General features: G+C 48.0%; 11 protein-coding genes across 11 annotated transcripts; 6 read left to right on the plus strand and 5 right to left on the minus strand.

Moving 5' to 3' along the window:
* Positions 1-1,754: 1,754 nt before the first annotated feature.
* On the plus strand, positions 1,755-2,087 carry F9C07_10399 (uncharacterized protein; the record flags this gene model as incomplete). The annotated part of the gene is made up of 1 exon (XM_071507405.1): positions 1,755-2,087. One exon carries the CDS (start codon positions 1,755-1,757, stop codon positions 2,085-2,087), a length of 333 nt encoding a protein of 110 aa, XP_071366681.1.
* Positions 2,088-2,899: 812 nt separating this feature from the next.
* On the plus strand, positions 2,900-3,648 carry F9C07_10398 (uncharacterized protein; the record flags this gene model as incomplete). Its single annotated transcript, XM_071507404.1, has 3 exons — positions 2,900-2,975; positions 3,427-3,466; positions 3,513-3,648. The coding sequence occupies 3 exons, from the start codon at positions 2,900-2,902 to the stop codon at positions 3,646-3,648; spliced, it is 252 nt and encodes an 83-aa protein (XP_071366682.1).
* A 1,644-nt stretch (positions 3,649-5,292) lies between these two features.
* Positions 5,293-5,736, plus strand: F9C07_10396 (putative helicase; the record flags this gene model as incomplete). Its single annotated transcript, XM_071507403.1, has 1 exon — positions 5,293-5,736. One exon carries the CDS (start codon positions 5,293-5,295, stop codon positions 5,734-5,736), a length of 444 nt encoding a protein of 147 aa, XP_071366683.1.
* A 450-nt stretch (positions 5,737-6,186) lies between these two features.
* On the plus strand, positions 6,187-6,489 carry F9C07_2107085 (uncharacterized protein; the record flags this gene model as incomplete). The annotated part of the gene is made up of 1 exon (XM_071509021.1): positions 6,187-6,489. One exon carries the CDS (start codon positions 6,187-6,189, stop codon positions 6,487-6,489), a length of 303 nt encoding a protein of 100 aa, XP_071366684.1.
* A 993-nt stretch (positions 6,490-7,482) lies between these two features.
* On the minus strand, positions 7,483-9,266 carry F9C07_2233173 (uncharacterized protein; the record flags this gene model as incomplete). Its single annotated transcript, XM_041292347.1, has 8 exons — positions 7,483-7,574; positions 7,638-7,838; positions 7,939-8,130; positions 8,213-8,465; positions 8,541-8,729; positions 8,802-8,876; positions 8,945-9,070; positions 9,159-9,266. 8 exons carry the CDS (start codon positions 9,264-9,266, stop codon positions 7,483-7,485), a joined length of 1,236 nt encoding a protein of 411 aa, XP_041146755.1.
* A 721-nt stretch (positions 9,267-9,987) lies between these two features.
* F9C07_10394 (non-canonical ubiquitin conjugating enzyme 1) lies at positions 9,988-10,908 on the minus strand (the record flags this gene model as incomplete). Its single annotated transcript, XM_041286079.1, has 1 exon — positions 9,988-10,908. The coding sequence occupies one exon, from the start codon at positions 10,906-10,908 to the stop codon at positions 9,988-9,990; it is 921 nt and encodes a 306-aa protein (XP_041146756.1).
* A 351-nt stretch (positions 10,909-11,259) lies between these two features.
* Positions 11,260-13,472, minus strand: F9C07_2283982 (DHHC zinc finger membrane protein). The gene is made up of 2 exons (XM_041292348.2): positions 12,930-13,472; positions 11,260-12,863 (listed from the first exon to the last, which is right to left on the minus strand). The coding sequence occupies exons 1-2, from the start codon at positions 13,126-13,128 to the stop codon at positions 11,470-11,472; spliced, it is 1,593 nt and encodes a 530-aa protein (XP_041146757.1). The 5' UTR covers positions 13,129-13,472; the 3' UTR covers positions 11,260-11,469.
* Positions 13,473-13,961: 489 nt separating this feature from the next.
* F9C07_10392 (rhomboid family protein) lies at positions 13,962-15,627 on the minus strand (the record flags this gene model as incomplete). Its single annotated transcript, XM_041292349.1, has 3 exons — positions 13,962-14,036; positions 14,088-15,103; positions 15,162-15,627. 3 exons carry the CDS (start codon positions 15,625-15,627, stop codon positions 13,962-13,964), a joined length of 1,557 nt encoding a protein of 518 aa, XP_041146758.1.
* A 1,406-nt stretch (positions 15,628-17,033) lies between these two features.
* Positions 17,034-17,507, minus strand: F9C07_10391 (uncharacterized protein; the record flags this gene model as incomplete). The annotated part of the gene is made up of 1 exon (XM_041286080.1): positions 17,034-17,507. The coding sequence occupies one exon, from the start codon at positions 17,505-17,507 to the stop codon at positions 17,034-17,036; it is 474 nt and encodes a 157-aa protein (XP_041146759.1).
* A 268-nt stretch (positions 17,508-17,775) lies between these two features.
* F9C07_10390 (uncharacterized protein) lies at positions 17,776-17,994 on the plus strand (the record flags this gene model as incomplete). The annotated part of the gene is made up of 1 exon (XM_071507401.1): positions 17,776-17,994. The coding sequence occupies one exon, from the start codon at positions 17,776-17,778 to the stop codon at positions 17,992-17,994; it is 219 nt and encodes a 72-aa protein (XP_071366685.1).
* Positions 17,995-18,042: 48 nt separating this feature from the next.
* F9C07_2283985 (YAP-binding/ALF4/Glomulin) lies at positions 18,043-21,649 on the plus strand. Its single transcript, XM_041292338.2, has 2 exons — positions 18,043-20,018; positions 20,065-21,649. Exons 1-2 carry the CDS (start codon positions 19,068-19,070, stop codon positions 21,163-21,165), a joined length of 2,052 nt encoding a protein of 683 aa, XP_041146760.2. The 5' UTR covers positions 18,043-19,067; the 3' UTR covers positions 21,166-21,649.
* Positions 21,650-22,694: the final 1,045 nt, after the last annotated feature.

Below are 22,694 nucleotides of genomic sequence, written 5' to 3' on the forward strand. Positions count from 1 at the left end.
AACTAGGGGAATTTGTGCAGAACAAAGGACATGTAATCTACTGACAGTTCTCTACTACTTCCATGGGCAGTATCGAGGGTGGCAAGCCGCGTTACTGTGTAACGGAACTTCTTTATACAGATGGAGATCAGTTGTATGGACCTTCTATTTATAGTATCTTGTTGTCTTTATTTCCTTGTATACGTTTGAACAATTACTTTAAGGGTCTGGTAAAACGCTCGGGATTTTCCATGTTATGTCTGTTGATTTATTCTGGGCAATGCCTATATATCAAGACTAACATAAAAGAAGCCTCAGTGCATTAGCTGATGATCTCTGGTGTGAAGTAAAACACTTTCACGATGGAATACCAAGGTAGTTATTCATAATCGGGAATAAACCGTACAGTAGAATACCAATACTTTTATGAATGAACAATGCTATATCTTCACTACACGCAATCCCTTTATAAGACCTCTCCATGGAAGACCTGCCTTCGCCTCCCACACCATCCACCTAAGACATCCTCTACATAAGGACCTCCGAAGAGCACAACAGTCATGGTCGATCTCTTCATCTAGGTAGTCTAGAGAGCTTTTAAGAAGGCCTAAGCGACAAAATACACTGTCACCACCCATGGTATTTCGCTTTTTCTACAATGCATGGGCCGCAGACCAACAGCTCCACTGAAAACACCCTCAACTATGGGTTTAGGGCTATAGCGAAACGACAAGCATAATACAAAAGCCATCAACGATAAAGATGCCAAAGCAGCCGGGAAAACCACATGGCGAACCGCGGTAGTCGCATCTTATATATACTCTTTCATTCTCTTCCACCCCATCACGTTCTGGCACACACGAACACACCCGCGGTATCAAATTAATACGTCGATTCTCTGCGCACAGCCTTTTGAATATAATCAATATAATCATCGCCTATGCCGCCCAGATATACACGACGTCTCACCAGATTGTCACAAAATATATACCCACTAGTCCAAAAGTACTGCCAGACCTAGCACACACAATATGACAAATCGTCTATGTCAGTTACGCTGCGTGTGAACGCCTCGTCCCTCAATACTCTCCAGAAAGGCTTCTGTTCCTAGGTAAACCGACACTACCCTTCTTCAATGCACATGAACTCTCGGACGCATTGTACATGGAGGAGCGCCAACTTCGACATGTCCTAGGTAGATGCCAGTGTTAACCTGAAGTGGGTGACAAAGATACTAATACAGGGTTCATCAGGTCAAATAGCTTCTTATATACTCATATCTCAAAGGAGATTCGGCTTTATCTCGACATATAACTACACTACCTTTGTTAGACAAATAGAAGCCAGTGATCAGTGGTGGCTCGAGTATAGCGAGCAAATCAGCGATTTGGATACCTCTGACTGTGAAGCTTTGCCACCGGGTCATCGTATTATATTTACGAAGGTTCGACAGTAAAGCGGCTAGAATAATGCCTAGTCAATTACCATCGGTTGGACGGATAATGCGGCTAGAGATGCCGAACACCTTTGAAAAAAGCACGTACGGACCTCGATCTTAGATCAGCGGACGGTTTTCTTATCCACCCCGACGGCCCTGCACTCGATTTCAACTTCGAAACCCTGGTATAATGCAATTGGCACTATATGACTAAAGTATGCGATTCAACTGGCTTGCACGGCCAGATCGCAGAATAAATGAAACTGGCTGAATGTGCGGTATGAATTCATTCTTGACAATGTATGCTGGAACGACTCTCCCTGAAAAATCGTATTAAATGGCAGTTTCTAGGAACACCACTGAGACACCGAAGAACCTTTATGCTCGTGCAGAGACGTTGTGGGACACAGCTCGCTTTGCATTTCGCCCAGTTAGAGGGGCAACAACTGAACTGGATCCTGCATCCTACAGTATAGTAGGGGCACCAAAGGCAGCGTACAGGTTGAGGCTCTGTATGGGAGTGCTTCCTGTATTTGATGCAACTAGCCGATACAGCGAACGTTGGTGGTGTCGTGCAGAAAGCGAACTAGCGAGAGTCACCTCAGTCACCACAAAGCCCGTGGCCCAAGAACAGAAGCGCTTACAGCTCCTATCCTTAGAGACTCTGTGACTTCTACTATGGGATATTGCGAGCTTATTGACGTAGTAATAAGCCTCATCACTAAGCAAACCCCATAAGGGCTTATAGAAAGCCTAAATCCAAAGGCTGGATCCAACTACATCCACAATCAGCGGCAACATCCCCACCGCATATTCGGGAGATTCTTGTGACTCTTGCAATCGGGTCGTCCAGCTGAAGAATAAGAACACACAGGCAGCGTGATACACAACCGCTACACGAACGCACAATACTTTGATTCTGCCTCAAAGATCACTAAGGAAGGGCATTGACTGTCCCGATACCGTTGTCACATCACCCGAAGACCGCTGAATTAGGGTTCTCGGGGCATCCGTCAGTTGTCTCGCTTACCTAAAACGATATTCTCGCAGCAGCAGCAAAAATACCTGCACACTTTCCTCGCACGCGTCTCTTCGGCTAATTAGAAGACTGATTTTCGTAAGCGTCTCAGTGCGAGCCTCAATTACACACGGAACCGGTACGAAGAGACTTACGGGCCCGTTGGAGAAGAGCTCTCCTTGTATTCTGTCAATCGTCCAATAAGGTGTTTGCACCTAGTGGATCTTTATCAACTGCGCAAATTTGATTCGGGCCACAACCCAACGAGCAGCACACGGAGTCTTGTGGGACGGACAACCGGCAGTAGCCAAACCACTTTACTTGGTAAAGACAGACTCTTCAGATCTTTCCAGGGCCTCTGCTACCTACGCGGGACAGCCCCGCCAGCTCGTAAACTAGAGTTATATTCGAGGGTCTTCATCAAGGGGTTACTAGAAAGGTCTATGCAAGAACCTGATCACAGCATGAAGCCGGGAGAGTGGGCTTGCTTCATGGTGGCAGAGTGTCCTCCTCAATCAGAACCGCCGGATTTGGATAATAGTGGATCCTCTGCTCCCTGGATAATTACGTTCCCTGTCAACAATACGTCGAGAAAGATATAGGAGATGACCTACATGTCTCTAAAGTTTCAGAAGAAGCAGTCAGAATTGTGGAACATTAACTACAAGCTGGGGGTTTGTCTTCAAACCAGCGAGGAAACGAGGCAGCATATGGTGGCAACATCAAGGAAGATTACTTCCTCATCTTGAAATAGAAAGACCGAGAGGTCACTGATAAATGGAGAAAGGCATTCAAAGACATATATGGGTTCCAGCTCGCGAGCTTGGAAGACCGTCTACTCACAGCACCGGATAAGGTTGTTGAAGTATTCAACATGTATGGGAAACTGCCGGATTGAGCAGTTCGAACAAGGCAATATCCCAGAAGCGGCCTCACTACAGTCTACTATTCCTGAGGTCTTGAAAATGAAGTACAGGCTATTTATGCATAGTCTTACACTCCCACTCCCTGGGTGACCCGCTAGAAAACCAGTAGGAATCCTGTCACCAACAAATGCTACACTCATGAAACCGATAGAGGTATACTCTGGCAAGACGTGATCAAGATTGCAAAAAGACAGCGTGGTTCCAATTCTACCACATTTCGGGGTTCGAAATGGTATTCTGAAAATACCACTGGATCTCTACTTGCCAACCCTCCTGATTATGGATGATACAGTACTCAACAGACCGGGCAATAAACTAGCAAGAAAGATAATAGAGGTGTTGTTAATTTCGTATGACATTCTAGATTCTTGCCTTCCTTCTTTGGTGAACAATTCGTTGAGCCAGACTTACGAACCCCAACTCATCAGAGTGGAAACTCAACTGGTACGTGAACAATAGATTTAGCCATACGGACATTTTAAAGTTTTATATCAACAAGCATTGGGATGAAGTTGAGGCATATATGCTGTCCCGGGTGTCAACATGGAGGCCGCCTTCAGCGGCTCGGGTCCTCTACTTGTCACTATTCTAATATGAATATAGATCATTCCTTCTACAGATGGGCTCAATTATGGAAATGCCTACGAAAAGCGGCATACGCTTCAAACCTGAGCCTACCAGATCGAGACGGCATGTTCCACGACAATTTTACTTTCGTCGATAGGTTTCGTGTAGACTTCAATTCCGCTGGGGGAACGAATCTCGTCGCAGAAGAGTGCGGGTATGTGGTAACCTCTAACAGTGGTAGCACCTTTCTCCTTCAGTGTGGTCTGCTAGCCTGTTCCTTTACCGAGTAGAAGGCGTTGGAAGCTGGGGGTCGGATCACTTCGAAAGTGAAGACTGCGCGGTAATTTTGGCTTCTTTTCCCAGTAGGGGCGCCGCCAGGGTTACGAATTGACGGCGTCTCTGTTTCTTTGGAGATGGCAAAGCGAAAGAACGCTGTTCGTGGTGCCGCCAAGGCCTCTCAGGAGGCGAAGCGTGCTCGGCTGGCCGAGCAGAATCCCGTGAGAACTTCCTTCTGAATAGCCTCATCCATCGAGGAGCTGTCGGTGCGCTTTCGCGGGGGAGCGGAGCTAATATATGTCGTTAGGCTCCTGTGCCCCCTGCCAGGTCCTCCCAAGCTGCTCATATTAGCGTCCTCGAGCAGGAGCGCGAGGCTTCGGTTCCTGCGTCTCCCCGTCCGTTGCGCCCTCAGATAGCCAATATGGGGACGTTGGTGACACCGAATTCTGGGTAGTTGTATCAACTAGTTCCACAATGACGGTCAAAATCATGATATCGAGACTATGATAATAGCCTTGATAGCTCTGAAACTGGTGTCGTAGAGACAGGACTTATTCGGTCGTCAATAATCCAAGAACGCTTGCTTTTCACACCCACTCATCTCCAAGCATCACTCTCCAAATTTACATTCATACTACTCTCCCTTGTTTCTTAAAAAAATACGTCTTTACAATAATTAACAGGACATCATCCAGAGGGTGCACCTACATTAATCTCCGAGTCATGGTTAAGAGACAGCTCACCGTCTGAAATTGCAACGAGGCACCACAACTAATATAACCATAGGTTCTTAAAAGCATATCTTTTATAACACTTCATGGACACACAGTCCGTCCTAGTCTTTAAAAGTCTTCTGGGCCTTCGAGATGACCAGGATCGAATAGAGAAGATGATAATGTTCAAGCTAGTACTGAGACCGGCCAAGCTTCGCCTGACATCAAGCTATATAAATCCTGCCCGCTCACTTGAACCAAGATGAGCAACGCCAGGCAGACTTTCACAAACGTGCCGAGTTACGTGGGCTTTACTTTATCTGAACTACCTGCTCGCTGCTCCAGTGTGGCAGCTTTTCCAACGGGGTCTGGTGGATGTTGCAGCAGGAACGGTCTCCTATTCGCGGCGGGATTCTGGCAGATGATTGCGGTTTAGGCAAGACCCTTACTACGCTGGCCTTTATTTACAAGGCGAGCTTTCTGCCCTTGGTCGGAAAGTTCTACAAGCCCACCCTGATTCTTGCCCCCGCCGGTGTGGTGAGTACTTGGGCCACGCAGCTGACGGAGAGCTTTCGCCATGTGATGCCATTTTATGTTTTTCATGGGTTCCGATCCCAGATCAGTGACCCAGTGCAGAAGAGCCGGACCTTGGAAAACATGACTAAATTGAGGGACATGCTCGAGAAGCTGGGACTACCTATTCGTGTACCCAGCCCGTCTTCTCATTTCTTTATTCGATGCGTCTTCTCCTGGGGGTCAACTTCATGTTCCACGTGTATACATACTTTCGAGAACCCAAAGAAGAAGACCTTTACATAATCTGCATATAAAAGGCATCATTGAATAGACGCCCACAGATCCTATAGCAAGAAGAAAGTGGCGGAGGGTCGTAGGTGAGAACTTGTGCTGTTGCTGGGTTAAACCCAGAACGGAGTTGCATTACTTCAAGCATTCGGAGAAAGGGAGGATGAGACAGCAGGAGGCCAACAGGACCTCCCAGACGGCGCCCGCTCCAAGCCCTAGACACCCACCAATGCCTCCCACGTTCATCCCCCCACTGCGACATATTACCCAATATTGGATCCTTCCCGGTTATATTTGCATTTGCAAAGGCATGCTATGCTGCTGTACCCGAACAAAAGCACCCGGCTCAGAGTAGGCATACACGCAAGGAAACATGGTTGAAAGAGGACAAACCACACCCTCGATCGTGTTGTTATTTACAGCAGTAGTATCGGATCATCCCAGCACCTTGGTTTTAGAGAAACCATGACTACAACTGGCCACGAGGTAGCATTTACCCCGGTTTTAGTCATTTCCCTGGCTTCGCACACGGCCAAAACTCTCCATTCGAGGTGTGCTAGGAGAAAGATCTGCCAGGACAAGCAGAAAAAAAGTGATGAAAAAAATTTTGCAGATTCGGCGGGAGCTCCACCAGCCACTACTTACCCCCGCCGTCAAGAAACCTGCAGTCTCGCCACGATATCAGGAGATATGCCTATTGTAGGAACTAGTGTCAGTACGCCTACTAGTACGCTCCATATCCGCAAGGCCTTTCACTCGCACACGTAGATCTACGGACGTGGCGAGGATGCACCCGTCTTCAAAGATCAAAAATAAGATGATAGCAATTTGCTTTATGTTAGCATTTATGTTACAACTCATCAAGAAGCAGAAGACGCACTTTGTACGCTGTACATGTGCGGTGCACCCCTTCCTCGATAACGGTTTTGGAGATGTCGTGTTGTTTGCTTCTCTTCCTACCAGCCATTACCGCATCCCATATTGTATCTTGGCCTTCGAGACATATTTCTCCTCACTATACAAGCTCACGCCATCAAATTAGCCAATGACTACTTACCCAAAGCTAAAAGAAAGTGGAAACAATACGCTGGGACAAATAAGGTGAAGAAACAAAGTCTAGGTGATTTTACCTGGGTCACTCAAGTAACGAGGCTTTCTATGAAGACGCCAGTATTTCGCCGAGAAGTTCTATTATACACGCTTCTGGAGTAATTCCAGTCGAAGCCAACCAAAGTTCAGTGGAATGTCAGTATCATGTCTGTACTGTGTTCGCCATCGATCTTGTTGGAGGTATTCGTTCGATCCGACAATTGTCTATCTGGGCAATTGACATGGATTGCTAAGACGCTTTACTGTCAGGGTTTCATGATGCTTTTAACAGTGCTTCAGTGCTCGGTTGACTCAGCATAACATAGTACATGATGGTTTTATAGTCTAGGAAGGGATTATCTCGATAAAGAGAACTTTTTATGATATACCCGTGTTATAGCAAGAATGCCTAGCTTTCAATGGGGGTTTACCTGCGGTGAAGACGTGACGATGGTTAGTGTAGAACAGCGCCGTTGGATGCCAATTGGGTGACTTTGGGAATACCAACATTAGTAGAGCAGATACTTATTGATAACACCATACTTTTCTACAAGAGATATATCCAAGTGACAGTCTAATGACATGTATATACGTACAGCACACATGGAAAAATGCAGCACAACCCCTTACCCTACATCAACAGCACGTATACTACAAACCCTAACCCTACAATCAACACCGCTCATCTTCCTCCAAAAGCCGCCTCGAATGCTCAATGGCATTATGGTCAAAGCAAATACCCATGACTTTGACCATCTCCGCAGCTACATTGTCTTGTCAGCATCCCCGACCTGCATCCTTATGCAAAGTACAAAGAGTAATCTTACCAGTCATCCTCTCCACAGACGGATCATTCTCATCTGCCCCGTTCAGTCGGGTACACTTCAAGATATAATCAACCCGCGGTTGGCGTGCTTTCTCATAGATCGCTAGTCGGGATGGAATATCCTCGGCTTTGGTACCCAGTGGAAGGAGAGTTGCTATGCTTAGCGCGTCTTCAATGGCCATTGCGGCGCCTTGGCCCATATCTATTTTTATCTGGTTAGCTTCATATCAACAGTACAATCATCCATGTCAAACACCACAATCAACTAGAGATAAGAGAAGGGTAAAAGAAAACAAACATACAAGGCTGAAACGGATGCGCCGAATCACCCACCAACGCAGCCCTCCCCCTAACCCAAGCCGGCATTCTCTCCATATCAGCCAACTCCCACACCTTCAGATCATCACCCGCCATGTCGATCAACCTTTGGACCGAGGGAGCGAAACCCGAGAAGCCCTTTGCCAAAGCTGATTTATCGCCGACTGCTTGCCAGCCTATTTTCATAGCTTTTTAGTATTCGTTGCCAGACACTCAAATAGTGTAGTTTGTATGTAAGTGAAAAGACACGATACATACCTTCAGCATACTTCCCCGACTCAGCCGTCGGCATAAACCCACATAGATTGTAAATCTTGTTATTTGAACACGGGTACGCAACGAGACGTCTGTCGTTGCCTGCCCATTCGACGAATACGCCTGGATCGCCGACTACGTCTTTTGTGGCTTCGTCGTTCTTCATGTCATCTGTTTTGAGGAGCCATCGGAATGTGGACTTTCCTTCTGGGTAGGGGGAGGGGAAGTTGGGGACGATGTGCGTGCGGAGGATGGACTTTTTTGCTCGTTAGTTTTATTCTATTCTTAGTATTGCAAAAAGGTTAGTTGGTGGGTTGGATAGTGACCGTACATGTAGACCATCTGCGCCGAGTAAGAGATCACAGGTAAATTCACGGTCATCATCTAAGGTTACGGTGGGTTGTTCGCTTTCGATATCCATATGGGTGATTTTGCATCCCAGGTGGAGGGTGGCTTGGGTTCGGGCGAGACGTTCTTTGAGGTAGTTGTGGAGGTCGACGCGGTGGACGAGGTACCACTCCTGCTTTTGTTAGTTTGATATTATTGTATTTGACTCGGTGGTATGGGTAGGGGTAGAGATGTAGGTGCATACAGCCTGCCACTGGTCACGGATACCAGAGAGCTCTTTACAGTACTTCAGTTCGCCGTTGGAATCATAGCGATGGATCTATATGGTATCTTAGGCTTTGTTTACCTGATTGTTTCAGTGAGGCCATAGTTGAGTAGGTCTCATACCTGTTCAATCAAAGTTCCTCCAAAGTCCTTTGGATCAACATCCATCCATTGCAACATCGCCGTGCAGTTTGGGGGTACGTGGATAGCTGCGCCCGTTTCTCTGGCGAACTTGGATTTTTCAAGGACCTGTTGTGTTGCGTCTGTTAGTTGACTGTCATATACGTTGACTCTTCATAGCTATAAGAGAGTCGATGAATGCAAATGAGTTACTTACAGTGACATGATGACCCTGTTTGCTCAGAGCAATAGCCGCACTCAGTCCAGCGATGCCAGCACCGATAATAACGATCTGGAGGGGTTTAGGGGTATCGTCGATTGACATTTTGGTCTCTTGTTCTTCCTTATTTGACTCTTTTGGTATATAGGTTCTCTGATTTGAACAAAAGGTCTACGTCGCAATATTTATCTCTAGTGGTATAGTCTGTGGGTTCGGACTTCGGACTCGGACATCTTGCTGATTACCTCTCGGGGATAACGAGTGGATACTTGAATTTCCTACTATCGCGAGTCAGTCGAGATCTACATGAAAAAGGTGGAGCGACTATCTGGCGTGAGAGCCAATTGTGGTCTGGACAATGGAAACGGCATGGGTGACTCGGCACTTACCTGGTCAGATAATCTGTATAGTGGTGTCAAGAGGGAATTGGACTGAATACATGCATTTAGACTCATTTCCTTGCTGCGGGTTTGCTTTTGAAAAACCTTTCTGACTCAACTTGCTGGTGGGGGTGGGCGCATATACACTGCGGTATAGAACGGGGATGTTCGGGTGAGTCTATAAGTGAGTTACATATCGACAGTTGACAACTCAAGAGCGATCATAAAATGTCTCCATATTTGAACATAACCATTTGTACTCCAATAAATTCGCTAAATTGAAAGATGGAGATGATACCAAGTAACCTGTCCTGTAGAATCACTCCAAAATACCCAATTCATTTATTCATCCAAACGCCAACCGCTCAAATAAACCCAACACTTCCGAGAAATCCAAACATAGACGAACTCATAGTAGACCAAATCCAAACAAACCATAATCCAAACTAATCCTCCGAGTAAGCCATCCTTCTAAGGATCATGAACACCAGCGCAACCAGCACGCCGATAATAGCTCGATCCAGCCAAGGATCCTCAGACTGCGGCGAAGCAACAGCCTGCGCAGGATACGAAGTAACAGGTCGACGCGGGGCCGGCGCCGCGAAATCTGTTTGCACACTCGACCCTGGTACCAACGTAGAAGTAGTAACAGACGTAGAAGGAGGAGGGGGAGGAGAAAACGCAGCCTGAACAACTTCTGGAGCCGGCTGTTGCGGCACTGACTTCTGTGATACAGCCACGGGCTCATCCTGCACTATTTTCTCAGGCTGTTCCTCCTGTCGAGTCGCATCGGTATCACCCTTCTCGCCCTCCTCCTTAGCCGCAGGAGAAACAACCTTCTCATCGCCCATATCCCCAACTTCCACCCCGTTCTCCTTGCAATAATCCCTCCACTGTCCTAGAATGGCCTCATTGCTCTTCCCACAAACCTCGCAGCACCAATCCCCGCTCCGGCGGGCATAATCCTTCCTCACCTCCTCCGAGACATCCAAACCACCGACCTGTCCCTTCGCATCTCCGTCCATGAAGCTCCTTATCGCCAGCAGCGCAGTCCGGATCCCCCACGCAGGCTGCCACGTCTCCTCATGGTGCCCCGAGATACTGAGGCAAATTTCCCGATTGACTTCAAACCGGCCCGAGGGGGTAAGGAAGCGGAAGCTCGGGGGCCGGAGCGGGTACGTTGGGGGTAGAACTATGCGGCCGTGATAGATTCCCGAGGCGTAAGGTGAGGGAGCCGGGGGGCCGGCGATTGTAAAGTGCCAGTCGTACAGGTTGGAATCGGAAACGGGTTGAGCGTGGAAGTGTGGGGAAGGGGAGGCGGATAGCTCGGCGGCTTCTTTCATTAGGCGACGAAGGGAGGGGGACATTTTGAGTGTATGCTTGAGGTGCGCCTCTTCTCGTTGGAGTAATTATGGTTTGGATGAGTGGATTTGCGATTTGGTGGTGTTAGCGCGGGCGATTGGTGGTGGTTGTTATTGTTGTTTGGGAGGTTATGGTTGGTGAGGTGATTTGGTGAATGGCGTGTGCTGCGGTGCTAAGGACATGCAGCGACTATATGCACGCCATCAGGGGGTTGTCTGACAAGAAGAATGGGTTATTGGTTGGTTGGAGATTTAGATGATGCCAACTGTCCAGTCGCTGAATGACGTTGCGGGCTATTGTTGCCGTTGTTTTCAGGCATCAACAGCGGCCACGACTACTACGGGTCTGATCAGACACTTGCTAGAAAATAACGAAACATAACATCAAAATTTCTATCATTATGGACTGATATCGACATAACTCCTGGCTTCCAGCCTAGCATGCAACCGTTGCGCCCACGAGGACATCCGTCTGTAATATGAACACAGTATAACCTACATAAATCATAGTATGCACAAAAAGGAAAATAGTAAAGAAATGACGCTAAATATAGATCGTGATCAGTTCTAATCCCAATCTCGCCATTCGTCCGATTGTCCATGTTGTTTGGCGGGTACCCCAGGTTTTCGCGGGGCACTTAAGTGATCATTCCGACTTTGCAGAAAATCATGACTCTCCTCAACATCTTCGAAATCACTGTCCCCAGGTCTTGGACGCGGTGACATTGGTGCCAAGGTCTTCATCGATACACCCGTTGCAGGGCGCTCGGTTTCCTGATAGACGTTTGACGGCTGGTGGGGCATATACATCGATGGTGTTGCGTCCGTCCCGAGCCAGCTCCGACTGTTGTTCATGTTACGCTGGTAGAGGTCCCGATAGTATTGTTGTTCTTCACTAGCCTCCCGCTCCCGTCTCTGTCGCACCCTGTCCTGCGCTTCGATAAATTTCGAGCTGGGCTCCCAATGCCAACCGTCACCAGTCGTAGTGTGCACAGGAATTGGCCAGAGAAGTGGCCGGTCACCGAATAAGTGCAGGAGATTCCGACGCCATCCGTGATCGAAAGCGTTCGGCATCTTCTCATTATCCTCTTCGTCAAGATAACTATGGTACCGATCATGCTCGCGTTGCCTCTCCAAGTCCGCATATGATCGCGACAGGGCCTGTTGGGCGGGAGTGCCCCCGGGACCCGATTGAGAGTAGGCAGGAAGGGCCTCCTCTCCCTCCTCCGGTCGTGTGACTCCGGGGATCGCATTCGCATGGGCGTCCAAGATCTGATTACCATAGTCCTGAAGCCGATGCCCGAGACTTTCAGGGTCGTCGTTTTCATGGCCATTGTGACCATTACCCAGTATGTTATCGTAGCGGCGACGATCCAGCGCTTTCCGCAACGGAGATACATAGCGCGTCTTTTCCAAACACTCGATTGTGGTCAGGTTACGCACGGCAAGACTAATGTGCCAGATGGTAAATCCCGACAGCACCAATCCAATAATCCCTCCAAGTATCGCCAACAGGACCACGTTGACGGGTAAAATGGTGTCCATATACCGCGTATCATTGAGTACCTCGGTCCAGATCCAACTCGATGCCACCGCGAAATCAACCCAGCAGAATATCGATGTATAAATAAGAAACAGGAGAAAGGCCTTGTAGTTATGCAGCCCAACGCACGTCGCGAGCCACGGGCAATGATGGTCCATCTTCAAAACACATCGCTTACAGGTCGAACAGTGATGCGCCCGATCCGGTTTAGGACACTGGCATTTTTTGCAAAACCGGGATCCTCCCATGGAATTCACGGTATATGAAGTGAACTCCGGCAGTTCCGTAACCGGCAGAGCGCTATATTCATGTCGTCTGTTGCTCGATAGTGGTGAGCCGGGATCAGTGAACACCGCAACGCTATACGAGGCGTTAAGACAAATATAGAGGGCGATGCCGATAATCGAAGTGGGTAGGCCTGATGGTCCAAAGCAGTCAGTATGCGCATTCGAGCGGAGTTCCGATTACCACCGGAGTAACCCACCGATCCAAGAATTTCGCGACGGCCTTAGACCAATACTGGCTTCCACATAGACCGCCCATGTTGTCAAACCGTAGACGAATGCTAATGGGAAGAAAGACGCCGCCGCGCAGCAGTAGCGTTCACATCGGAGAGCCCAAGCCCGAGGACGTCGTTTGGGCCAGGACGGTGACGATGGCGGTGAGGCGGCTAAAGTCGCCATTGTGAGTATCTGAGGTACACTATAGAGCCAGTCGATGGCTTTATCATGAGTCTATCTGGATTAAGAGACTTAATTCATCGCGATAAGCAGTACTTCCTCCAACTCCGCGGTAGGCCACGGAAAACCCAAGGGTTAATGGTAAATAGTAAGATTTAAGAGATTAAATGAAATACAGAGGGGTGCAGCAATAGTGGAACAGAAAAACAAGACAGACAACAACCGACAGAGTGAAAGGGCACTCGAGAAGCCAAGAAAAGAGAAGGAAATTACGAAATCAAGTGGTGGTTGAAGCGGATCGATCGTCCGTCAGGATCGCCGGGAGTGGAATCGTCCGTAATTACCGCCCGCAGTATTACGGCACACAGCCCATCCGTGTCAGGACAGGATAAATTTAGAGTGTCTTCATGGCTGTGCTATCAGTGGCTCAGCCACGTCACTTGTACGTGTCGACCTCAAAGTACGCGCAATGACAAGGCCACAGAGGCCAGTCTAGTTTTGTATAAGCCTATCCAGATGGCTGTATTTTTCTCTACATAGCGAAGTTTAATACAGGTATAGAATTGAATCATCAAATCCCATTCGTCTCCATCTCGGAGACGCTCATCACAAAAGTGATTATACGCGCGATGCCCTTGCAAGGGTATAAATAAATCCACAGGAAATAAGCGGCAATCATCACTCAACGCCGCCAGTCAAATGCCGTGAAGATGTCCCGAAACAGAGTATGAGCCCAAAACAGTTTACAGCTATGAAGGCAGGAAGAATCGTTACGTAAACAAATGCGACAGAGTCATCAATAAGTAGCAGAAGTGCGAAAGAAATGGTACACATCATCAGTTGCCGGTAGTGGTGGTGGTATTGGTGATTGTGAAGGGCTCCATGCCTTGTTCACACCAATCGTGCACGGGCTATTACCAGTCAGCTAGTGATCAAATACAGCCGAGAGCATCTTGACTTACCAAACAGCTCAATCTATAACACCACGAGCAATTAGACTTAGGGTACTTGTAAAAGTTCACAATCAGGAGGATGAATCCAACGATAACCGCAACCAAAGCTCCAGCCCGGACCAACCACCATGCCCACCACAGTGGTTTCCGGCCCTTAAAGAAGCCCAAGGGACCAGCCGTTTCTGAAGACGAGTTGGGGCCCGTCCGTCCCTTGAAGAGGTTGACGAAACTTGGGCCGGTCGTGGTTTTGTTCTCGTCATCGGAAGTGGGACCAGCACCACCACTCATCGCCACATAGGGGTTACGGGCGAGCCCAATACGCTCCCGAAGTGCGTTCGGCGATCTCATAATGCAGAGACCGAGGGCCAGGCCCATGATGAACCCACCAATATGGGAGAAATTATCCAGGCCCGGTAGCAGACCTAGGACGAAAGAAATTCCAACACCAAGGACCATGATAATCAACTCCACAAATGGAGACGGTCTCTCTTTCCAGGTGTAGAAAAGATCCAAGATGAAAAGTGCAAGGATACCAAACAGGGCACCTGAGCAGCCCGAAGACGGTTGGAATGGAGCCGCATAGTTACCTCCAAGGACGAACCCCCAGATACCACTAGCGAAGTAAACCAAGCCATACCGCCACCACCCGACCATCCGCTCCATATCAACTCCCATCGTCATTTGACAAAGCAAGTTGAAACCAATGTGAATGAAACCACCGTGAAGGAATATAGGCACGATAAACCGATACCACTGATTGGGCTCCGGCTGATCATCGAGGGAACCACCGAGGTGCGGGTTTGGAACACCGCCGAAGCCGCACAATTCAGATAAGGTGCACTCCAAAGCATTTGTGGTTGAATTCGGGCAAGGCATGAGGAAGTCCACCGGAGAGTTCTGTACCTTGTCGACATTCTTCATACATGGTGCGTACCGCGCTCCCATGTTGATCTGGATGTACGCCGAGGGTCCTATCATCGGATTGAACTGAGGTTTCGTCTGAATCGGGGATCCGGTGAGTTGTCCTACAGGGCCAGTTAGTCCAACTAGTTCTTGTAATTCTTCGCTTGAGGTCTGACATACCGCTCTTGACCAACTCTGCGATGAATACCGCAATTTGTACCACAGTGAGGATATAGGTCACGAATGGGATCTTCTTCTTGAAGAAGCCCTTCTTCTTCCCTCTACTTCGGTTGGGCGCTGATTCCAACATGGCAGGGTCTGGGGGGTAATGCGTCGGTTGCTGCATCCAGTTGGCAGGTGGTGGGCCGTTTGAGTATTGAGTGTTCTCCTTCAGAGGGATATTCTCTGCATAATGGTCTCCTTCGTTTAACCTTCCGCCTGCCACATACGCGCCCTGATCGGACCCTAAGGAATGTTGGCTGTCTCGTATGTGAGGGGGTTCGGAATCCGCGTAGGGGTGTCCACTAGGGCCCGTGTAGGTCGGCGCTGGTGATTGTCGATGGAACGAGTCTGTATGAGGGTTGGCTTGTTCGTACGTGGGTGGGTTGTTGCTGTACCCAGTGTTGTAGTAGCTGTTCGCTGCCATCTTAAATGGTCAGCCGATAAGGCAAGGGGGAACGCAAAGAAATTTCTCTTTCTGGCGGTCGTCGCTGATGTGATAAGAAGTTGGATTATGGTTTTCTTGCGGGGAAAGGAAATATATTCCACGGTCTGACCGAGTTGACGGGCAGGAAGAGTCGATGATCAAACGTTCTGACCCATGCACGGCCACGTTTTGGCGGCTGACGACAATGGCGGAAACCCAGGCAACCCCTTAAGAAGCTATCGGGGATTAGAGAATGCGGAAGCTTATGTGCACGCAACAAAGGATAGTGGAGAAAAGGTGTCGGATGAAGAAAATGGTAAGACGGAAGAGTTCTATGCAGAAAAAAGCAAAAGAAAACAAAAAAGACGATTCGGATACTGAACAGATGATATGCCTTTCTATTCACTATAGAGAAGAGGGCTGAAGTTGTCAGAGAAAGTGATGTTAGGCAGTCGAATTCGCGGGTGTGGCACTATTTTTGGGTTTGCCGATCAATTATTGTCGTCAGCAGTCATTATGAACCCAAGTGTCAAGTGAAACCCCCGGCCACGCACTCCTGGATGACGACCAAATCCCTAAGGCTGAGCTGTCTTTTGTGGCTGGTGTACGGAGTATGATTTTATCTCCACCACTAGCCTCGTGTTTACTCCAGTCCTGTTCCTATTGAACGGTGGCGTTTGTACATACTTCGTATTTAACTTTTTTTTTTCTGCTCTGCCACCCCGACGTCTATCCTCAACAAATCGCAATTTTCAGTGTGAGAATTGATCGTATTTTATTTATACAACTCACCCCTACTAAGCTCTCTAATTCAGTGTGTTTTTCATGTAGATTAACACCCATGTACTTTAACATCCCATATGGTTTATTGTACATGGACTCGTATTTTGACATTAAGCATTACTAACCGCGTACCAATGATCATGTAGTAGTCAACAGACTGTCCACATTTGCTCCGGTAGTCAAGGAATCAACAGCATATATGTGAAAGAAAACAAAAAAGGCGGATCTCTGGCCCAAGCGGTCTGGCATTAGGTCCCGCTGGACACTCCAGCTTCGAGTACACATTATCTCTTGCCCCAAGCCCGGAGGTACTCGTGCTCACATTATAAGTCGGTCCTTACCATTCAATTCATTAAATCTTTGCGGCGAGCCGCTTTCCAGTATAGACAAAGACCAAAACGCCCCGTGCGAACTCCATAATAAAGAACAAAGTATATGTAACAATCTAGGAAGCAAACGGAACATCGTTAGCTTTCACGGTGATATGGAGTAGGCTGAACGAGACATACCACCAGAAATGATCTCCCAATGTCTCATCGATACAAAAGCACCAATGCAGAAGGAATACCAGCATCGAAATTTTGAGATGTATATTTATACCATGCGCGCTGACTCGGTCTCTCTTACAACGCACTCTCCCCAGAAAATGACGAAGACAGAGAGCCAACATGGGTTTCCAAGATGCCCAAAGCGGCACCCATCTCCTCGCTGCTGTGGCCGGTCAAGAGCCATACGAGGCGGATCAGCTTCTGGTAGAGCAGTGTTGGGAAATACAGCAGTAGGGCCCATAAAAGCAGTGATAGCACCACCATCACGAAGGAGTTGGCCACGACTTTCTCGCCCGGCGTCATGACGTAGAGTCCGAATGTGACTTCGTACCGGTAGTATTCGAGGCGGACACGATCAGCAAACCGCTGTATGACATTCCGGCGAGGGTTCTTCATCGTCAGATGGCTGACACCGGAGGAATTTGGGATCGTAGAGGTCGACATGGTGGAAGAGTACTTATTAATCAGCTCGTCGACCGCGGCTGGAGCGTGGGAGGAGATGTGCGTCGAGGTCGAGGGCGTGTAGAAGGACTGCATTTCAGTTGCCATTGCGTTGTATATTACTAAAGCAAGCTCGACGCGTCTGAGAAACAGGTATTGTCAATGTTTCTTGAGGGTCGTTGTTCGCCTTATGGCTTCTGACTCCTCAGACGTAGGTGGAGAGCAGTCGCGTGGTTCCCCGAGACTGCTCCACTTATACTAGGATTATTATTATTCAAAGTCAGACACCGTAGGCGGCCAGACTCTAGACGGAACTGTGCGCGAAGTTCTGGGTCGACTTGGATCTTCAATCAAGGAGGGATAAGGAAATCGAACAATGGAGGCGCAAAGTGACCCAAGGATTCAATTCAACCCCAAAGAGGAAAAGCGAACCACGCAGTTGGACCAAGAAGTTTACCGGGACGTATTATACAGAGCAGAGAGGGTAAGAGGAGAGAGCTTCGCTGGAGCAGCCAAAGAGAGGGAATTGAAGGTGGGAAGGATGGCTTTCGGTACGGCGCGGATGTGGAAGTGTTGCAAGGCGGATCTGCCTTAATGGAGGTAGAACCTGCTACCACCAATCACCGTTGGCATCCAGCGTCATCATCCTTCTTGATTTCGGGTTTATCGGCACCTCCCGCTTGGCTTTTTTTTTTTATTTTTTATTTTTTTTTAGTTTATCTTTTTTATTTTTCCTTCTTCCTGCCTTGCTTACTTTTTTGGATTTTGCATGCTTTGCCCTCCTTGTTTGTTTCCCAGAAAATAGAACGAAAAATAAGCTAATTCTCAAGCATTGATAGTTACACTTGTGTTACACTTGTATACTTCAGCAATCGAATGAACCGGGAGATCGTGGGAGATCGTCTCCCTTATGCTCTGGAATCGATTTCATAACTTCATAACTCCTGGGCACGTCCCCCTGACTACCATGGATCATTTTTATGCATCCTTGGCCCGTTCCTCATATAGTGATCGTCAGCACTATTGCATATAGTCTAGTCACTTTTGGTCGACATACAAATACGCTAATGGCCCCCATTCGTTTGCTTGATTTTGAATCCTGAATAATCCATTTCTAATGCCATCCTCCCTTGTCAGGTGATTTCAGTCACCTGATGTTCTGGTCTCCTAAACCAATTCCGAAATGAGAGGATGTAAGCTCTACTGTATTAGAAAGTAGTAGACACTTCGTCTTCTTTTATCTCGAGACATTCCTTCGGGTCATCTGTGGCGCATGCACGTTACTCTTGTTTTGCCCGGGGTGAAGATTAGTTTCTTTGTTTTTTGAATTCTTCCTTTAAGACAGAATATATATATCGAATGGAATTCTCAACGCCCGCAACGTACCAGGCTGGTAACGCATTGAATGATATACCACAGGTAGCAAAAGACTTCAAATAGTCCTATCGTCCCCCATGGTTTGCTAAGTTGGGGACCCTTCAACTTTTCTTATATCCTTACATTAATGATCAGGGGAAGGGATGACATCATAGGGCCCGTGCATCATGTGAGTATCAAACTGTCCCGCGCTTACGCACTCACGCTGGTCGATCTAGACTCCTGAGTCCTATTCCTCCTCCCCTCCTCGTCATCCCCTCATCGCATTGCATTGGTGCTATCTCAACTATCATGGCTGAGGAAGAAGACCCTATCGTTCAGGCCTTGCCCCCAGCAACCGATTACCTCACTTACCTTACCTTGTTGGAGTACCAATTGACCCCCGCTCGCTTGCCCACTCTCCACAAGCTCTTGCAAGATGAGGTCTTGACAACCAATATTGGCTGGGATCTAGTCCAGCTGCTGCTGCCCATGCTCCCTCAGTCACTCGAATGTCTCCAGGATATCGCCCGCTTGGGTAATCCTAGGGAGGTCATCCTGCGGGTGTCCGAAGCCCTGATGCAACTGCAACCTGAGGATGAGGACGACGACGACGACGACGACGAAGAGAATGAGACAGCAGAGCCCGCCGCCGCTCATGATACAGAACCCGTCGATACGGAACTGAAAGCCGCGACCGACAGAGATGCGGAGAAGTCGAATATACAGAATAACCTCCCACGGCATGTCCTGAAGTTCAATGCCCTCGTTGCCATGTTATCCATCCTTCATTCTCGCATCCAGACGAAATCTCCGAGTCGCTTTTTTGCAACCTCTCTACAAGCCGTATTGGAAGCGTACACCCTGATGCCGACGAACGAGACAACCCTTGCCCTTCTGGAGTTTTTCAGAGACGTGTCTCCTTCCAAGCGGCCTGCACCACCACCCCGTGCTGCAAGCGAATCCAGCGTGCTAAGAGTCTCCGAAGCTTCTGCGCCAGACCCAGAGGCAGAGGTTCAATCGCCTAACCCGAGCAACAACGAGCCAGCGCTCATCAAGAGATTCCTCCAATTCGGTCTGATCGAGCTGATAAAGTCCTACATACTGAGCTTTTCGGGGCCTATGGATCCAGGAATGTCATGGACAATTCGTTTGCAGGAGAAACTTCAGACAAGGCATCTGACGGGCCAAGTGTCGGAGACGGAGGTATTTGCCAATAACAAAGAACTAAGTGAGAGGGACATGATTTTGGGGAAAATTACGGTAGGTCCACCCTGTGTGCCAACAGATTCAGTGTCTGACTTTTTAGGCTCTTTCTCGAGACTTCGGGTTGGATGACAAGCAGCTTCTTGCAGTCGTCTCGCAGCCGGCGGACAAACACCCTCAGCCGCTAGACTTCGATGAACCACCTAGAAACGTGGAAGAGATTCCGCTTGAGAGGCACGGTGCTTTGCTTCTTTTGGCTGCCCGAGCTGCGATGGCCGAACTATTCTCATCGGGACAGGTCACCCCGATTGCCGTCTTCCCTGAGCTGGCTCAGATATTTGACAACTTTGTCGGTGCTCACGATAAGCCGGACGAGATTGCCTTTGGGCAGCCTCAGGCACTACTGGACTCTTTGCTGACATTGACCGTCTTTTCTATGCAACGATCAATCGGAGAGCCTTCCACCGAGATAGAGTTCCGACGCTTCATCTTATCCCTAACTGCTTGCACAACGCGACAAAGTTACAACTCCATCAGACGCATCCCTGGAACCATTCTCCACAGTCACCCGTCTCACATTGTCCGCTTCAAGACTATTCGCCTGGTCCTTGAAGATGATCGTTTCCAACTGATCAGGGACAGTGCTATAGGGTGGCTGAAAGATGAAATTCTTGATGCTAACAAAAAGCCCTCTGGCTCACCGGAATCCGACATATTCATCAACCCACATTACTTCTCCATCCTCTTCCCCTTACTCTTCAACTCGTCGGAGTTACTCCTAAACGTCTCCTCCGACATCGTAGCATCATGGATCAAATTCTCTCAGACTCTCACACCATCCATCCATGCCGCCCTAAGTCTCTACTACATTCTTCTGTCATCCTCCACCCTCCATGCTCAACTCCAACTCGAAAAAACCTACATCTACTTCCGCAACCGCTTCCTGGAGCCACTGAAGTCTCTCCTCCACGCCTTCGAGAGTGATCTCACCCAGAACGGCGGCGACGGCAAGATCGAATCTGCCGTCGGCGAGAACATGTGTCAGGTAGGCATGGCCCGGTCCGTGGGCCTCGTCTCTCATGCTGTAGAACAGGTGGAGGATGCCGTGGGCGACGCCTTCGTTGGTGCCGATGACGAGCTGCAAGAACCCAGCATGGATGATGTTGCGAGGGTTGACAAGATCCGGAAGGAGACAGCTTTGTAAATAAACGATCTGCTTGCATTCTGATATATATTTATCTTTTCACTTGTCGCTATTGTAAATACACGACCAAGCTACAGATGAACTCGTGACTACAAGACAAGAAAAAACTTCCAATTATCTTCTTTCCCAGTAACCTTTCTACAGAACAAAGTAAAACTTGGTATATATCTACACATATATGTTCATATTTATTAGCATATTCAGTCTTCAAGTGTAACCAAAAGTCAAAGCTTGCCAGCGTGACGACAACTTTGCGTCAAGTTCCAGCCCACCATAACAGTCAAAAATATATATATAACCATCCATTTCTACTTCCACCTCTCCTAACAGACAATATCCCTCTTACTACACTAAATAACCAATAAGAGATTCAACACTACGTAATTTAGCAACTCCGTTTTCTTAACAAATAAAGAAAAGGTAAAAAAAAAAAAAAAAAAAAAAAAATTGTGGTGATCAGACACCCCATGATAATTAATGTTGCTGGCAAAATATACACATTATACCGCATACTTCCAAGCCAAAATACCACCAAATACATCCTGACTAGCTAAATACCAACAGTGCAAAAATTGACTATGTCATATATAAGTCTCTATGCACAAAAACAAACTATACAAACCCAGTCCCAAGATCCAGGAACCAAGGTAACGCAAACAACCCCTGACCTGTATCACAGAAGCAACCAGGCTACGAACATGCACAACGTAACTAGTAACAGTCCAGACTAGTCTCAGTACCATGGTACAACTGCAGTACTACCTTACTCTGTATATTCTCCTATAGCCCTACATTATTTAGAATGCTACAGTCGAAAGTAGAAAAATTTAAAACAAAGTATGTATGAAATTCAAACTATCCCATCCTACATGACCAAGAATTCCCAGCAACCAAGACGACAAGACCACAAAAGGAGCGGATGCGAACAGGATAGCGAAGAAAGAGGTAGGCACACAAACAACCAGTCATCCCCTGTCCAACGGGCCCGTTGGTCTTCCTCCCAAGGGTTCGAGATATTTTTTTTGTTGATTTTCTGAGCATATTTGAGTGGCCCTGACTATTGTCAGGGGCTGGGTAGAACGGAACGTGAGAAGTAAGCCGAGGTGGTCATGTTTGGTCTTGAGGCGTGGCAGTTAACGAGTTGGCTGGTGTGGTGGTGGAATTCTGGCTCGGGGGTGAGTTACTGCGGCGCGTTTACATGATAACGCAGCCGCCACCGGGGGAGGCTGTTTTTTTGTTAGTTGGTTCTGTGGTGTATTGGAAGGGGTGGGTGGTGAGTAGACATACCCTTGACAATAGCAGTGTTCTTGACGGAGGGAGACATGTTGACTGATTGGGTTTCCTGGAAGGAAGATTGGTTTGGATAGAAGATTTGGTTGTTTGGAGATGAGTGTGGATGATGAAGAGAAGAAGCAGTGATCTGGAGGGTTTGAAGGGCCTTTATATCTGTTTCTCCAGGGTCGATCTGCTCAGTGAATAGTCCATCCCGATCTCATTCTTTTGGAGATAGATTGTTGAGATTGGAAGCA

Source organism: Aspergillus flavus, chromosome 4 (assembly GCF_009017415.1).
Source record: "Aspergillus flavus chromosome 4, complete sequence".
Classification (NCBI taxonomy): Eukaryota; Fungi; Ascomycota; class Eurotiomycetes; order Eurotiales; family Aspergillaceae; genus Aspergillus; species Aspergillus flavus.

What these genes read in the sequence shown, in the direction of transcription:
- F9C07_2283982 (XM_041292348.2), bottom strand. Translation starts at nt 13,128, where the DNA reads ATGGCGACTTTAGCCGCCTCACCGCCATCGTCACCGTCCTGGCCCAAA. An exon ending in GTCGCGAAATTCTTGGATCG is followed by an intron (nt 12,864 to 12,929) that starts GTGGGTTACTCC and finishes TTGGACCATCAG; the next exon opens with GCCTACCCACTTCGATTATC.
- F9C07_2283985 (XM_041292338.2), top strand. Translation starts at nt 19,068, where the DNA reads ATGGCTGAGGAAGAAGACCCTATCGTTCAGGCCTTGCCCCCAGCAACC. An exon ending in TGATTTTGGGGAAAATTACG is followed by an intron (nt 20,019 to 20,064) that starts GTAGGTCCACCC and finishes CTGACTTTTTAG; the next exon opens with GCTCTTTCTCGAGACTTCGG.